This window comes from Polyergus mexicanus, unplaced genomic scaffold (assembly GCF_030449975.1).
Source record: "Polyergus mexicanus isolate NDT 795.1 unplaced genomic scaffold, iyPolMexi1.0 SCAF_4, whole genome shotgun sequence".
NCBI classification, from domain to species: Eukaryota; Metazoa; Arthropoda; class Insecta; order Hymenoptera; family Formicidae; genus Polyergus; species Polyergus mexicanus.
In genome coordinates, this window is record NW_027223324.1 from 9634070 (window position 1) to 9652509 (window position 18440).

Genomic DNA, 18440 nt, shown 5'->3' on the forward strand with positions numbered 1-18440 from the left:
AATATTTGTATACTATTGTATACTAAATATAAATATATATAAGTGTATATAAATATGTACTGATATCTGATATCTATGGCCACACACATAATGTCTGGAATATTGGCAGAAGAAGAGCGTGTCCTAAATTTGTGCAGTGTAATATTGTATTTCCTGCCTTCTATTTTTTTCTTTCTCTTTTAATTACGTAAAACGTAATGGGATATTGATTCTCGTTCCAGATTATTGATATTTTTTTTTATAATGCGTTCACAGACGTGACTTCAACTTTTTTACTTCATCAATATAGAACAAAATGCAAATGCAAAAAATAACGAATTTTAGATAAATGTAATATTCAATCCGGCGATTAATCTTTGTATTTTATTGATAACACTAAGTTTTCCATTCGCAATCTTTTTCAATCAATTGCGCGCGCAAATCTTTTCTATTTGATTAATTTTTTTATATTATTATTCATATTTTTCATTCTAGAAAAGAGAACCTATAATATGTTCTTTTATATAATATTAATACATTATAATATATGTAACATATTTCAATAATTTTTTTAACTATATATCTTTTTTCATTAAATATTTTACTACAAAACTAACCGTAAAATTCCAATTTTTCTCTGGAATTTTAATTACAATTTTTGTTTTTATAACAATAATAATAAGTAATTTTTAATAATGATTAAAATAAAATACATCCTTTTTTAAGAAACTATTAGTTAGTCACTTTTAATTATATTTTTTATAATAAGAAAAACATTATTTAAATATACTCGATTAAATCGTGGAATCGATTAATATAAATTTTTTTAGCAGAATTCTAATTTTCTACGAGAGATTAATTCTCTGTAATGATCAACGAGATATGTCATGTGATAAATGTAATCTTGCGCGATATGATCAATGCGCTTGATCGATAAAACAGTGAAAGTAATCTGGATTGAGGTGAGGCGCCACTTGTCGGACATGCGACATTCACGAGATCTACCTAATTTTAATAATAAAAATATTTTAAAAATTCCATCAGATTTTTGCGACATATTATTAAAAAAAAAAAAAAACGCATGAAATACCAGATTCTTGAAAATGAAATATTAATATTGAAATATATTTACATGTGCAATATTTTGTTGCAAACTCTAAAAAAATCAAGATTAAAATTGAATAATTACTAATATAAATTATTGAGAATATTAGGAAACGGAGGATGGAAACTCGGAGCGTGAATGCTTGCGATGACAGTAATTTGTACACATATACATATTCTACACATGTACGTAAATACGTGTAATTTCATAAGTAATGTATACATCTAAACCTTATTATCAAACATAATGTTTAAAATTAACACTTACATAATAATGTTGGACGTATTGTGCGAAAATCGTAACATGTGTACTTGATTCCTATTTAATGTGTGCGTATATATATATATGTGCGCATGGTTATATACATTTCAAGGATTCGATGCAATGATTACATATCGGAACGTGGAGTCTTGATTAAAATTGGAAAAATCATAATTAAAGACTGATTAAAATCCGAAAGAAATCTTTGAATTCTATCGAACACCCGGTAAAAATGTCATTATTTTCATTCATTGGATAACTGATACGGATAAGATAAGGTATTCGAGATATCGACGTATATCAAAGATATCAAATTAACAACATGTGTATTTTATAGTACTATTTTTTCGAATTTTATCGTTGCATCTATCCTGATAGATTAATATTTACAGAAGCCGGTATAACTATTAGAGCTCTCCAAAGATCTTACGACGAAACAAGAACATTAAGGAAAAAAAAAGAATAAAAAAGGAGACACATATTCGTGGTCAAGGAACGAACGAAGAAAACGCGCGAGAGCATCACAATATTGAAAAACCTGGCTTCTAAATATTGCGGAAGCAATTTACTCGCTCTTTCGCTGATCTTAATCACGCGAAATTCATTTTTTTGCGGGTGATATAATTTCAGTTTCAGAAATCCCGCCGCAACAGTGATATATATACCTCATATAATTAATCTTCCTTTTAAATGATTTCCTAAACAATTTTTAGGATCTTCCTTTTAGATTTTTAATTTCTTTTAAAGCTGAAGCTACAACGCTCGCAAAATAAGCGCATCGTAAATTATCGACGTCTATATTATCAAATTGATTATTACACGATGCTTAATATTTTTTAAGTATACATGTAAGCCTTGCGAGATATCGTTAAAATAAAATAGCAATTTCTTTCGGCATACAAATCCTTTCACTGTTGCCTTTTTCATCCGAAGCGAATTTATATCGCGACATTGTTGAGACATTAAATTGCTTTCCTCTCTATCTCTCTGCCTATCTAAAATAAAATAGCAATACACACGCTGCAAGATATTGACGTATCGCACGTTTGCACTAAACGGAGATTAATTAATTTTGTCGGAGGAAAATAATGGCTTCGATTGTACACGTTGCCGCACATATCTGTTAGATATTCAGTTCTTAATTTTTTTTAATCGGACATGTACGAAGAAATATATAGAATTTTGATAAGAAAATGTGATTTCTTCTTTTAGAGAAGATTTTTCTACTAATATACACAGTAAATTCTTTTTACGGATTTTATACGTGTGTGTGTGTGTATATATATATATATATACCTAGTTTTCGTAGACAATAAAATTGGACGGATCATCGCGTAGTTTCTCCAACGAGCAGTTTTCCTTTCAACTAATCTCGCTAAATTTCTACGCTGTTCTCGTTCTGAAAACGAGATGCGCATCGTTGGATACTGATACATCGGCGTAAAAATCGATTCTACTATAATCGCTCTCTCCTCGACGTTCACTGGAAAAATGCACCAACTGATTTCTACCTCTAATTAATTTCGATCATTTGGCGAAATCTCGCGAGATGGAATTCTTTCCGACGTCGAGTCATTTGTCGTTTTATCTCGCACCTGTTATTTCGCGAAATTTTTCGATACAAAAATATGTTCGTCGCGAGATACGGTATAAATGCGATATTTTTCCTCACACCAATTCTCCGCGTGTCTATTGTATCGAGTGTCTCGTTATTAAACTTTCACTCGAGCAAGCCGCCGAATGACATAACGGTACGAAATGTAATTAGCACACAATAACAGCATTAATAGCCGCTCATACTTGCGGTTACTTATTTCATTAATTATAGCGGCAATAATTTCGCGCAGAAGTCGTGTTCTCGAATCGAACTCGTTTGCGTCCATAGATTCGTACCAAATTTAATGGTAGCTTTAAGTAACACAAGAATAAATCGCCGCTTTTTACAGGAAGCGTATTGTCCTTGGTAAATGATGCATAACATTAACGATGCATCGTAAACTTAGTAGTAACACCGGTTAAATTTTAAATGCTTATTAACGCTTGTGAAGCAAACGGCAAAACAAATTTAAGATAATTAAATTAAATTTTAATTTTCTTTGAAAATTTAAAAGTAGATTTATTCCATACGATGTTGAAACATTTTTTTAACGTTATCAAAGAAGGAAAAGAGAATAATAATTATAAAAACATAATCATAAAAAATAAAAATTATATTAAAAAAACACAAGATAAAAATATTTTAAAAATAGTATAATAATTCATATTAAGTATCAATTATACGGCAATTTAAGAATTAAGAAATGCGAATTTAAATAGTCAATAAACTCTTCCTTTCCCTCTTTTTGATAAGCGCAAATTATATAAAACTTTCGATATCGCTAGGTTTAATTTCATAACGAAGCTTCGTGCTCGTCTTTACACGCATTTGCGAAAAAGACACGATATCTCGCGGTGCCTGCGCATTCCCGACAAATAAACGCATAATGATGACGACAATGACAAAGATTGCACAACGAGTCGTCGTAATATTTAAGCAACAAGAGTCTTGTGGTAATACCTAACTTTTCCGCGACTCTCGACGAGACGCGTCAGAGGAAGGCGAAGGTGGATTCTCCCTGAAGAGGCGGCGGCGGTTTCTCTCCCGAGTTGCCATTGTAACGCGACATTCCTCGCTCGCTCGATTATGCAACGCCTTCGCATTCGACGAACGCCGGCGTTTATCGAAACGCGCGCGACAAACGCGAGTTATAAATTGCAGCCGCGAGTACCTGTTTGTCGAGCCTCCGTTATCGTAGCACTCCGATAATATTCGCTGGCTTGTCGCTTGCGCTTAATTAATTTCGTTGCGCTCGAAATGGATACGTGTACATTAAGGGAATCCGCTTTCTCATTTGTATAAATATGGGTCTGTTCTTTATAGTTAAACTGGTTGTACTAGTTCAGAGCTTATTTTACTTCTTCTAATACGGAGAGAAAAAGATAAACTCTGAACTAATGTAGCTAGTTCAGTTATAAAGAACAGATCTTATGTCTTTCTCTTATTAATGAGGACGGCGTATTATCGTTCGTCAAGAATATTCGTGTAATATTAAAAAAATGGATGATCGCGATGAGTAGCTTCGCGAACATCCCGTAATATATATCGTGTGATAAGCCAATTAAATTATATCGAAGAATCGAGATTACGATTGAATCATATCTTTCCCTTTCGACTTGTATCGATACTAATTGCCTATGAATTTTCAGTAGGTTCCATTGTATTTTTTTTTTTATCTATTGTATTATACATATGCATAAATCTAATGATATGAAAATTATTCGAAGAACATTAGCACGCGTTCTTCTATGGGACGTGTCGCAATCAGTGATCGTGGCGGTCGTTAACCGGAAACTAGAATGAAAGGGAATAAAGAAACGAAGAGAGTGTACGTGAAAAGAATCGACGATTGTAAATAAAGCGCATAATTTTTTTGAAAATTTATCTTCAATTCCTTTTTCTAAATTGTAAAGTCACATATTTTGGGGAAAATTTTAATTCCTAGAGTACACGAAGCCTCATCAATAATTGTAAGAAGTTATATTCTTTTTCGGCAAAATTATAAATTATTAAATAAATCGATAATTAAATGATGTTTTGTGGCACTAATGACGAGAAACATTAGAATTCTCATCTTCTTATCTGAGATAATCTTTAAGTTAGGCGATGACCCATGAATTTAATTGGTCCAATTAATCACTAACATTACATTATATTTATCGCTAATGTTACGCTTATTGAGAATGTCCAGTATATTTTCTCTTATCAAAAAGTATATGACTGGAAATTAAATAATTATCATCGAATTGGATATTCTTTCTGAAAACTAATCACATCTGGAATAAAATCGTCGATCTAATTAAAGTACGGAAAATTATTAAGAAAAATATGTTTTAGAGTACCAAGAGAAAAAAGTTTTTTAATTTCGTAAATTATTTGCACGAAAGCTTGCGCAATGCCATGTGTCGTATTGATATTCGTAATAATATCATTCAAAGAATGTGACTATTAATCAGAGTAATTACTCATTTTAGTTTAGTGTTTAATTCTTGTGGCGTTGTTTACGTTGTTAGTACTCCGAATTAACCGCGTTAAGTACCGAGTCAAATTTGTGCAAATATATCAAAACGGCTTATTGTAGATTACAAGTTTCGTGGACGTTTAATCTTTGCCCGATGTTGTAACGACTCGCGTCCTGAATTCGATAACGGAGATTAAACTGACAATGAGAAGACTCGTCTGTGTACTTTCTCCCCACGCTCGTCAGCGCGCTCGTCCTTGGACCGTGCAACGGGCGACTGACTGACTTCGCGTGTCCATTGCACGCGAGGAACGTCCGTCCTTGCGAGTCCTTAAAACCTCGCTACGACTGAGACTCTAGGCGGATACAGTCGGAATTGACATCTGCGCGACTCATGCGAATTTTTTACGCCTCGCATAGAAAGATTACCGAGGGATTCCGCGCGCACGTCCAATTCTCCATATGTCGACATCAATTTATCATTCTGACGCGATCGTGTCAATCTTCAGCCTTAAGTGACTAAATTAATAAATCGCGATAAACAGAAATTAACGTTCACGAAATTGAAAACACAAATATTTAAAATGCTTGAAAAAATTCATGAAATAATCGAATATTTATTGTAACTTTATAGTTTCACAATAAATATTAAGTTAATTTTTTATGATTTATGTTTCGGACCATTGGTCAAGACTGTGAAATTTGAATGCCGAGATAAATTTCCGATTTTCGTTCAAAGTTACTCTTTATACGCGATTGAGAATTCCGGCAAAAGATTAAGACGATTGATGTAATGTTTGAAATGATTACAACATCGAAAGATAAATTCTTGTCAGAGAAAGTCGTGGGAAGAAGCGGCAAGCGGATCTCCCGAATTTAATGGACAGGACGATGTTTAGAAGTGAATGTGACGACTCCGTGGGTAATCAAGTTGAGAGCGTGAGATTTAATTATCCGCTAATCATGTATATCGGGAAGTGTTGTAATTACATTAACAACAGGAACATTTTTAATAAAACTAAATTGCATCTTGTTTCGGGAAGGAAACGATAGATATATTTAGATCACTATGTGTAACTATAATTATTATAAAAAAAAAAAAATAATAATAATAATAATTTGAAACGTGTCAAAAAAAAATTTCTCTTTATTATAGTTCTATCTTTTAAACGTTGATAAGCCCAAACTGGTTCGAAATCCATCCATAACTTCCGACGTGAAAGCGACAGAGATTGCACGTGTAAGTTTGTCTTCGTGTAAACCAAAAAATTAACAATGTACTTACACGCGTACAAACAGCATTATCTTTCTTTATCCTAATATTCTCCGCAACATTCTTTGTCACTAAATTACGAGTACGTGTATCAATGTTACGATATCGACATTGACGCTTGGCGCGTTCGCGCCTAAATAATAGAGTATCGCGTGTTTATTTATTATTTAACGACAACAATTTGATCGGTTATAACACGGCGTGTTATATCGTAAGGAGGAAACCGTCGTCATCGTCGTCGAGCGGCGATGACAACGGCGGCTCTAAAGAGAGGAATAAGGGAAAGGAATTACCGATGTGTCACACAGGCGAGAGGATACATTTATAGTTTCTGCACGATGTCAAATTTGTCCTTGAAGCCGATCGACTCCTTCTTCGGATCATACTTTTTGCGCTTCGCCAGCTGCTCCCTGAGCTCCTTCACGCTCATCTTCAGGTTCAGACCCTCGGATCGGGGCTCGCTGTTGTTCGCACCATCCCCCACGCTGCCGTTACCCGTGTCGTGCACGTGGTTCACGTCGCCGTTGCCGTTTTCCCGCATGTTGTCGCTGTTGCTGCTAGTCGTCGTCTGTGCCATGATGGTGCTGTTGCTGTGCGCTGTGTCGTTGGAGTCGATCGACTTCTGCGTGTTCTAAAACGAGAAAAACAGAAGAATATATTATTAAGGGAAAAGGGCGTTTTCCTCAAATTAAAAAAATACTATATACGGAATACATAAATAAATAATGTATAAAAAGATAATATACAGGGACACTTTTGAAATTATCAATCAAGTAATATTATATAATTTAAAATGCCTTGCATATCTAATAACCGGTCTGTTAATAAAATTTTTTAATGTTATTAAAATTAAATATAGATAGATGTGATATATAAATTAAATGCAGCATCGATCAGCGAAAGAAAATATATGTATCTTTGTATTTTTATAATTGTGCGTTATTAATGCGACACTTTTTAATGACCTTACAATTATAAGTATAATCATTGATTCGAGAAATAGTATCCAAGCTTCGCATCTGAGTTACGAAGGCAGAAAAAACGAGACAAGATATTTCTCCTCTTCGAGTCGAATGACATTGTGATTTCTTCGACGTTTCGCTTGTGTTGGCGCGCAATCTTCTATACAACGCGCGCACAGACTACCGATAAAAAATGCACATTGTAATACGGTGAGATTCACAAGTGCCTACTACTACCCGCCTTCAACAAAATATGAATTTCCGTTCGAGTATTTCGCGATGGTATCGCGACTCCTCGACCGGGTATCGCCACGACACGTTATTACTCACGAGTTTGCGCGGATAAAGATCGCTGCCCGCGGAGAGATATTTATAATGACCTTGGATCCTTGATGCAATTCTGAACGGTACTTAAAGGAATTCCATTACCGCGACGTTGGAGAAGAACCGGTTCCCGAGCCGCGCGAACCGTTTAAATCCCTTCGAAATAATGTTAGTCGGCTATCTCGCTACAGTCCTACATACTGAATTTCACGTACGACTGGCTTTCTGTATTTCGAATTACCATGCAGCCATTTATTTCGCCCGCGAAAGGAAACTACGCGTGTAAACGGAACTTTTTCCTTTCTCCGTGACGACTGTCTCGATAATCTAATTACGATGTAATTACAATAATCAAATTAAAAATTAGATACGAAACAAGGTATACGTAATAATATACACAGAATGCAAGATTCCAATATAAAGAATGCTAAATAAAATAGAATCGTATCTATATATGTATGTGTTGTTATAATAAATTTCTTCTCGTCATCATGCGTCAATCAATCTTATTAAAACTTAATAAATAATATAATAGAACAGAATGTGTCTACATACATGTACATATTATATATATATATATACATTACATAAAATAAATTTTAAGATAAATTTTATTACGGCGAAATTCTCTAATAAAAGTCTTATTTTATCCGATATAGAAATGAGAGTATTATTGAAGCGCCCACGCAATTTTCTTCAAAAATAAAAATTGAGAAATCAGAATTTTACAAGGTTAATGGCGAGATCGAGTTCTACACACGTTTTTGTAGAGAGATTGACTGTACGATCACGATAATTCGCGAAAATTTCGCGCATGTTGCACATGACGTTTTTATTCCACCGCTTCTGATGCAACGATCCTATAAAAACTGCAGGAATCTGTGCCATGGGACGATAACGATCATGAATGCTTCTCACGATCATCACGATTTTTTTCTTTTTGTAACCTCGAACCCAAATGTATCCGCGATGCGTTATAAATTAAAATTTTAATCGCGCGTAAAATGCAAAATCGATCTTCAAAATCTTTGAAGCCAATTATCCAGATAATTTCCGCGGTATCCGTCATATTCCTTTATATAGATTTATTTAATTATTAAATTTCCTGAAAATTTTGAACTTGAAAAAATTTCTAATGAAAATTTCAAAATCGAGAAATGCCTTTCTTATTTTAAAAAGAAAAACAATTTTTTGCTAACAAAGCTTTCTAATATTTGTAATGTTTCTATAAACAGGGGAAAAGAATTTCCTATCTAAAAACATTATGAAAATGGGAATAACTTATGTACTTTCACGTGCGCTACAAATTCACCTGTGCTCTTTAGCCCCCAAACGGACATGTAATTTGTTGCACGCGCGTTGACGCAAGAATAAAATGTCGATTAAGGGGGGAACATTCCGGGACTAGCAAACGCGCGTATCGAGCTTCGAAATAAACACGCGCTTATCGATGGGTCACGAGTATTTAATTATACCTATGCTATGAAAGAACATGGTGCAATAATTGTTGTCGACTCGTTTCTTCCTTGGAGGGGAATCCCCGTTATCTGCATATGTATTCAGGCGAAACGTGTGCGGGTTTTTGGCACGCTTTCCTCTAAAATCGTTCTAGAACGAGACGCGGAAATTGAATAAGATCGAATAACGGAATTCAGGATGACTCTCCCGCTGTCCTCCTTACGTTAAATTTTAGATTTAATTTATCTAACAAGTCAATTAATAATTCTTAAGAAAATACATTCCCCCCCCCCTTTTTTTTAAAGAATAAGTAACAAAGAAATAAATATTGCATGTAAGTTGAAATACTTATCAATTAAATGCAAATAAAAAAAGAGTTCGTACAAATAAAAAATTGGGCGTATTCATATTGAAATATGTCATACTCTTGCATTTGTATCAGATACGTTACGCAAAAAAGACAGGAAACGTCCTATTTTGCACAAAATGGAAAACGAGCACAAGAGAATGACTATTAATTGTATCGAGAGTACAATATCGCAATTCGCGATTGTACACCGACTTCCTCGAATCCTCTATTACACAATCTATTTGTGCGCTATTTGTAAAAATCCTCGTAATAAGATGATATTTGAAACGTATAATAAACGAGATCTAGAGAAAAGAAGTTTAATATAAATTCCTTTATGCAGATAAAAATATTGCCTTCCTTCCAGAGTTTCTTCAGAAAAAGAGTAGTAATCATTTTTGCGATAAATTCATCAAAAAATAATTAATAAATAAATCCTAAATTTTTGTTAAATTATTGTTTGTGCATTAATTTATAAATTACATAAAAATATATAATATTTTATATAATTTATAAATTTAAAATATTATTTAAATAGATTATTTATAAAAGAAAATTAATATATTTAAATTAATGTATTCTAAAAGTATTTCGATCACGCGTGCATAATTATTACAACGCCCACCATACCGAAGAATCCCTCGATTGTTTGCCTCCCACGCATTTCATTATCATAACTAGTATGTTAACGTCATGAAAGAATGAAAGCACCCATCACGTCGTCTACATATTCATAACTTTTCATCTAAATAAAGAGTAATGACATCTCGCAATCGTGTCTTTACCACAACAACCACTTGAAAATTTGTAAAATTACTTCTTTTCGTTTGACTATATAAAAATTTTCTCAAAATTATAAAAAAAAAATATTTTTACTAAACAAATTCTTCTCATCAAAATAATCGCATATATTTTTATAAATTATTAAATATAAACTTTTTCTCTCTTTCTCTTTTTCTTTCTTCTGATATATTATAAATCTATATCTTTGAAGATATATACATATAAAATTTAATTTATCGTGTTAAAAATAATATTATTGAGGATTATATTCTTTCGAAATAATTCAAATCAACATAATAGAAGCGTGATGCAAGCAATCACGACGGATAAATGCGGAATTTACGTAATCTCGTGAAAATTACCGGAAATGGAAGCGACTGAAATTTTCTGAAAAGAAAGAGCATGCGTGCATCCCTCATTTAATATCTGCATCGCGCAAAATTTTCGTATCTCACGAAAATTAATTAAAAAGCCGTCAAACCCGCCGATGTCCTCCAGAAAAGCGACTTCCTGCGATTAACGGTCTAATGGCTCGCATCCGAGAGACGCGCATTGTTGCAAATGATGGCGCAGGTGCACTCGTACCGATAACTGCCTAAGTAAACAACAGATAGATGTTTCCTATGCGCATGTAATTTCTAGAATTACGAGATAGCGCTAGAAGTTTTCAAATTTTCTGAAAACTCTGCGCGAACATTACCGGCGAAAATACTGAACACGAAACTCGAGATGATACAAAGGAAAAAAAAAAAAAGAAAAGCAACAAATAATAAATAATAAATTACAAAGCACTGGAAAAATTTTATCTGGGACCATCCTATTTTACTGTAATTTATGATATCTTTCCATTTTTTCCGAATAATAAATAACTAATAAATTTTTAAATATAATATTTCACGTGCAGATACAGAAATTATACTTGATCGTATTCATGCGAAATGATAATTTATTCGAAACAAGAGCCGCAACTTTTCATACCGCGAGCTAGAGTTGAAATGACTCATTGCCCACCGCATAGCATGATAAGACACGTATAACTACAGCGAATTCGTTCCATTCGAGCAATTCTTTTCCTCCTTGAACGCAGCTTTGCCTGTTATTGTATTGCGTATCAAGGCAAGAATATTCGCATGAAACTGAGAGTTATTAAAGTCATTTTCTTATTTTAACAATAAGTCTAAAAGATGCACACATATTATCTCCATATTCATAAACTCCGAGAATTTCGTATCCATCAATTTTTTCGAGAAAATTATTTGCGACAAAAATTTCTCTAACAACTTATATATATTTTTAATTTAAAAACTGATTAATTTAAATTTAATAAATTACTATATAAAATTGAGAGCGCGAGAATTACCATCTATCACATCGTGACCCTGAGGAACTCATAATGCGAGGATTATAAAACAAACGTATGTCAGATTTATGAGAGCGTCGGATAAGATTAAGCACGGATCGATCATTAAATGAACGAGCTTACGCATTCAAATCTTCAAATTTTCACGACTGGTCGGAGTCAAGCGGAATTGTTACCAGGAATACGAGAGAAAGCATCGTACAAGCATTGTCGGGACGAGATTGTAACAATCGTGGAAGCTACGATAACGATATCACCGAGAACCGGAGATACCGTCCTCTGAAGACGTTTCTGTGTCTGCCAGAAGCAAGCCTACGAAGCAAACTTTATGAATTTCGCCTTTCACGTGTTTATTATCACCGGAATCGTTATAAACCAATTTGGCAATTATATCGCTTAATTGGAAAAATTTAATTTGTTATAAATTATTTATTTCACTTTTATATTGCGCGAGTTTTGATGTAACGCTATCATATCCACATATATTTGCATATCTAAGTAGAGTTTAAATACAAATAAAATTTTTACGAATTGAAATATCTTTGACAAATATTGATGACTAAAATAATACGTATAAGTATACCTTTAAATTGGAGATCTCAGATATCTCACGGAACTCGAGATGTCGCGGTATTTAAAAATTAACCAGCGTTGCAATACTTTCTCTATTATCCTCTATACATCTTTCTCTTCATCGTAATTTCGCCAATTCCCATCGAGGCAAACTCCTCTAACCGATGTTCAAGGGTTAAACGAAGTGTATAAACTGCGGCTCGACGAGTTGTCTGCCTCTGTATAAATGAATTATTGTCCGGACAATGACGAGCATATAAGCGGGATATTAATAACGCACGTCATCATTTTCCGTCTACAAACTAAACCGTTGAAACCAAACTCATCGCGAATTTAAAACAGCATTACCGAATGCTGATTTCAGTGTTTTCTTTTTTTTTTTAATTTCCGAATTTGGATATGCATGATCATCTAATCTTGCCTTCTCTCATTGCAATTATTTAAAATATTTTGTAAATATGGAAAATATTTATCCATCACGCATCATCGATATAATATATCTTGATATTCTTCATGGTAATATGTTTATTATCCAATTATCTATATTTTAAAAATAATCTTCTCGCAAAAATAATAAATATATATCAGATAGTTTTGAATGAGATCCCATTTTATATTTAAAGTTTTCGTCAATTTCCTTCGAAAAGAAATAAAACTCTGCTCGGCTACTCGAATATTCTTCAAATTGCGGTGATAATTTATCATTGATAATAATAAAAACGAGGTTTTTAGCATCTTTGAAAGGTAGTTGTTGGTCGCGTGATCGGAAGCAGGAGATATTATATGACAATCTTTATTGTCGCGCGTAGATGGAAAGTTGGTGCGTTGGCACGTGCGAATCGGCAAAGCTTCCGCTTATTCAGCATGATTCAATCACATTTCATTCATTCCCGTAGCACGACTACATCGCCGCGAATACTCCTGTGACTTCGAAAAGTAACACGATACCGGCTCGTGACAATGCTTTAAACACGTGTGTTTACCCAAAGTAATAAATACAAAGAATTATATTTCCTACTAAAAATAGTACAGAAAGTAAAGTAATATAAAAATGGAGGAAAAGGAAAATATTATAAATATTTAAAAATTACTAGTCGATACACACAGGAACAGACAGTCACAGACATAGTCTTTTCGATAATAAAATAGAAGCGCAAGAAATAAAAGTATCAAAATTCTCTAGAAGAAGATGATAATAGAATTCGAATATAATATTAATATTATAGTTTAATATTTAAATAATTATAATATCAATATATCATAATTAGAGTATCATAGAAAACGTGCCGAAAGATTTCGATACAATGAAGTGATAGATGACAAAACGAGTCTTGTCCCGTCTCGTATTGTAGAACGCGATAGGGGTTGTTCACATTCCGTACACGCAATAAACACGCGTTTGCGACACGCGAGAACGTATATATGCATGATATCATCTGACAATTAAAATCGATATGATAAGTCGCGAACTCGTGTTAGCGCTTCGATGCCAAATGCAATTTTCAATTGATTCATAATACGACATTATAATATAAATCGACTATAATTCCTCTTTATTACTATAGTTTTTATTGCTGCTTGAGAAAATTCAAATATTAATAATTATTAACGCTATTATAGCAGATAATGCTGACCAACAAGCTTGTGATGTGAACAATAAATGATTCAGTGGCCTAGAAATAAAAGAGAATATCGTCGTGTATAAAGAAACGTATACACGTCCTCTCTCTCTCTCTCTCTCTCTCTCTCTCTCTCTCTCTCTCTCTCTCTCTTCAATGATACGTCCTTCTAACATCAAGTCTGAATATATAATCAATTATCTTTATTCTAAGATATTTATCAAATGGTCTAAAAGCAACAGTGTTGCACCGTGTGTAACAAAAATGTATTGTGTTATTTTTTTCAAATAAAGAAAAAAGATCAATAAAGGAAAATTGCGTTTCGTAGAAAATAAATAGGAATATTGCTTTTACATTTTATAGACATCACGTATATTATAGGTGTCAAGAGACCTTTTTCCTTGCCATTTCTGCTTTATACTTCTCGATTCGAGTAAATACAGATGGTCTCGAAAATGTAGAGACATCATTAGCTTAGTTTGGGTAATGTTTATTCGAATTCACGTAGTCATAAGTGATTGTTTCAATGTACACAACGAGAATATCTTCGCCGATAACGGAGCAAAAAAGCATCGATGATGATGATGACAACTCGATGCGAATATGGGCAAATTATTTATTGAGAGATAAACTGTTTTTTTTTTGTCTCTAGTTAAATCAGCTTTAGTGGAATTAAAATATAAGTTATGAGTCACGAGACAGAACAATATAACACAAATTTTATTTTGGTAATTATATAATTCTTATATTGTAAAGAAGATAAATACTTCTAATTTTTATATAATTAATGAAGATATTTCAGAGATATTACTGATGTATGATCGAAAGATTAAACAAGCGAATAATAAGAAAAATAAAAACATTAAAGATAATTCTTTATAAAACAATAAGACAAAAATCTTATAAATAATGACTCGTAAAAGATAGTGTAAATACTGTAAACTATGCCTCTCTCTCTCTCTCTCTCTCTCGCAATCTATATCGCGATTTTTATGACATATACAAACCTGAAGCTAAAAAGGAAATACGCAGCATTTTCAGAATAAATTATAGCTATAATGAATCTCACATATTAACATATGCCGTATAGACATTAAAATCCATCGTAAATTTTTATAATCAATATTGAATTATTTATAGTAATAAGTTAAAACTAAGTTAAAAATTATTACGATAACATTTTAAAGTGTGTGATATTATCGTGTTAGAATATTTTGTAAAATATTCTATATCTAATATCTTGGAAAAATTTATTGCAGTTTATTTTTAGCAAAAACTATAATGAGTAACATATGAATTATCATAATTTTTTATCTTGTGATCATGACTGTTTCTTTCCACATAACTGATAATAATGAAAGGAACATGACAGTGAGAAAATCCGCGAGATAATCGCGCGGTATGGACGAAAAAAATTGCGATCTCTCGTTCTATTAGTCAGCTGACGGCGCGCACAGAGAGACGCGTCATCGCCGAGAGAGGATATACGATCGTTGGAAAAATAACTTAGGCATGTCCGTTTTTATGCTATTTGCGTAACATTTTCCTTAAAAAAAAAAAACGATTTCGAAAATTTAAATCACTTCCTGTATCGCGCAGTTCACACTACCTGACACTCTAAGCATTATCAAGCACATTTTTATCACCGAGACATCTAATCGCGATTAAATCGCGTAGCGCATGAGAATCGCGGTAAAAAATTGAAATTGCATTTATAATTTATGATTCGATGCAATTAATCTTCCGTAAAATACATGGTACGAATGATCCTTACGCAAATCGAATTCGCACAAAAGATAAGCATAAAATATTTGTATAATAAACGTATAAAGTTTATGCTATATAAATCCAAATTAAGAGCGAGTAATATTGTATACGAGATAAAATTCGATAAGATAAGACTTACGCATCATAATATTGTTGACGTATCACAAATTTAATAAGATCAATTTTGCAGATAGATAATCCCCCGATCAAATAAATAGAGGGCACTAAAAGTCATATGGATTTAAAAGAAAATTATGTTATATTAAATTAACTTTCATATTTGCGAATCTCTTTTGTATCATATCATATTTTAAATTTCTATTTCTTATTTTTACCGCAATACGTCGTTCATTGGAGATAGCTAAAAGAGCACAATGACGACAAGACTATTTCGCGGAGAAATAACTAATTACGATACGATGACGCATGTGCATTCAATAACGCGCACCTGCTTGTATTTTACGCAAGTTCGAATATGTTATAAAAGCTGAGAATATTGCATGTTACGGCGTAAAAAATAAAACACGGCGACCGCATTCAATAGGCAGTTATCAGCTCGATAAATCCCTTGTATATGTCCAATGAGTTTATGAGATTTTTTTAAATAATTTAGAATAAGATTTGTAGATCAAAATGTTGCTAAACGCGTCTATTTCAAGTATATCTATTTTTCTGAAAATAGAACGTTTGTAAGATATATTTATTTATATATATATATATATCACGCAGGCGCGTATCAGATACATTAATAATTATATTTTATTACCATCTATAAACATATGCATGGCCTTCTAGACCAGATCGTCGATATGTATTCAGCGTTCGATGTATTGCAGCGCTGCACACGCGCTGCGAGCGTGCGCCAGACACTTTCTAAGCATGAACGGACGCGACGTAAACACACGGAGCGGTCAACGGAGGTGGCGGCGGCGGCGACGAATCCAACAGGTGGACCCAACTCCGATAAATTCCACGTGAATGCCACGAATTCTTTCGATATACGGGCGCGTCGTTTCTCGGGACTTTCAAAGCCGAAGAAGACGCGATTAACGCATTCGCGTTCGCCTTAATGTGCATTAATCACTTTCAAGAAATTTATCTGCATATATATATATATATATATATATATATATGACAGGTATATATTTTCGATAGTAAAAATATAGTTGATGAGAAGTAGATAATAATCTTCATAGAAGAGAATTATTCTCTTCTGATTTTATTTATAATATTAAAATTTTTATAATAAAAAAATAGAAAGAGAGAAGGCGATATTTATTTTTATTTCATTGTAAATCTTGATAGATCGGTTTGTAAAGTTAATTATTCGATATCTTTTTTGCAATTACAACGTTATTTTTGCATATTTGTACTCCGCGAATTTGGATATGCACGCGCATTTATATTTATTATAAAGTCACCGTTTGTGATTTCAAAATGAATCTAATGACGCATACTCTCGTATGCGTTTTAAATTTCATAATTTATTGTACATCGATACAAACTGCGCATTTATTTCGTATATAGCCATTTTTATTTATAATAATGATTCAATATAAAAAGCATCTTAATATTAAGAGTACCAAGTCTTTTCTAATTATATACATAATATCATAATCATATATATAAAAAGAAGAAAAATGATTTATATACACGAATTCCGCAATAATATAAGTCTCTATTAAAAAAGGAAAAATTAAGATGGAGTAAAATGCATATTGCATAATTTGCCGTTTAAATCACTGAAATTTACGATACGCGATAAATCGTGTGCTCTCGTCTAGAGTTACGATACGAAAAGCAGAATAAAGGCACATTACTTACCTCGTCGACTGAGCAGTTGCTGCCGTCGGAGCGATCCTCCACGCTGTTGGGATTCCTTTCCGGCGTCTTGATCACCTTGATGTTGGCCATGGTGCCCTTGATGACGATGTTGTTCTCCCTGAAGTAATCGTCGGCCTCTTGGTCGACCACCAGCAGCTTGGTCTCGTTGGCGAATGCCTTGATGCGCTCGACCACCTGATTGTGGGTCTCGTTCGCGATGTCGATCTCGTTCACCTCGATTATCCGATCGCCCTGGCGCAGACCGGCCGCCTGACTCGGCGAGCCGTCGTCCACCTTGCCGATGAACTGGCCGTTTTTGCCCTTCTGCGCGTGCAGATTGAAACCGTAACCGGGGAAGTCGTCCCACTTGACGATGTGGCAGAGTCGCGCGCACGGCGGTTTATCGTCCTTCAGCGAGGACATCGCGTCGGTCTCGAACCTCGATAAGAGAAGCGAGAGTCGAGGAGGGAAGAAAAAGTAAGAGAATAAAAAAAAAAGAAACAATACGGAGAGACGCGCCCCGCGAATCCGGGATCAGATCGGAGACACGCCGTGTACCCGCACCAAGGAACGCGCGAAACGCGAGTCACGCGCGAACCGAGACGAGCGCGACGGGGACAAACACCACCGAGGACGGACGCGCGCGCACGTATGACGCGAGCGGGACACGAACGATGACGGAGAGGCCCGAGCGCCCGGGTCTCGGCTGTCCCGACCATTACCGAATCGATCCGAACGTTCCCGA

The 18440-nt window shown here is 33.9% G+C and overlaps 1 protein-coding gene across 1 annotated transcript; it reads right to left on the reverse strand.

Annotated features, from left to right (window-relative positions):
- Window positions 1-6532: 6532 nt before the first annotated feature.
- LOC138932695 (Na(+)/H(+) exchange regulatory cofactor NHE-RF1) lies at window positions 6533-18338 on the reverse strand. The gene is made up of 2 exons (XM_070294785.1): window positions 17696-18338; window positions 6533-7307 (listed from the first exon to the last, which is right to left on the reverse strand). Exons 1-2 carry the CDS (start codon window positions 18116-18118, stop codon window positions 6999-7001), a joined length of 732 nt encoding a protein of 243 aa, XP_070150886.1. The 5' UTR covers window positions 18119-18338; the 3' UTR covers window positions 6533-6998.
- Between the last annotated feature and the right edge of the window lie 102 nt (window positions 18339-18440).

Coding starts and splice junctions, on each gene's coding strand:
- LOC138932695 (XM_070294785.1), bottom strand. CDS start 18,118: ATGTCCTCGCTGAAGGACGATAAACCGCCGTGCGCGCGACTCTGCCAC. Junction 7,308..17,695: donor GCAACTGCTCAGTCGACGAG/GTAAGTAATGTG, acceptor TTCTCGTTTTAG/AACACGCAGAAGTCGATCGA.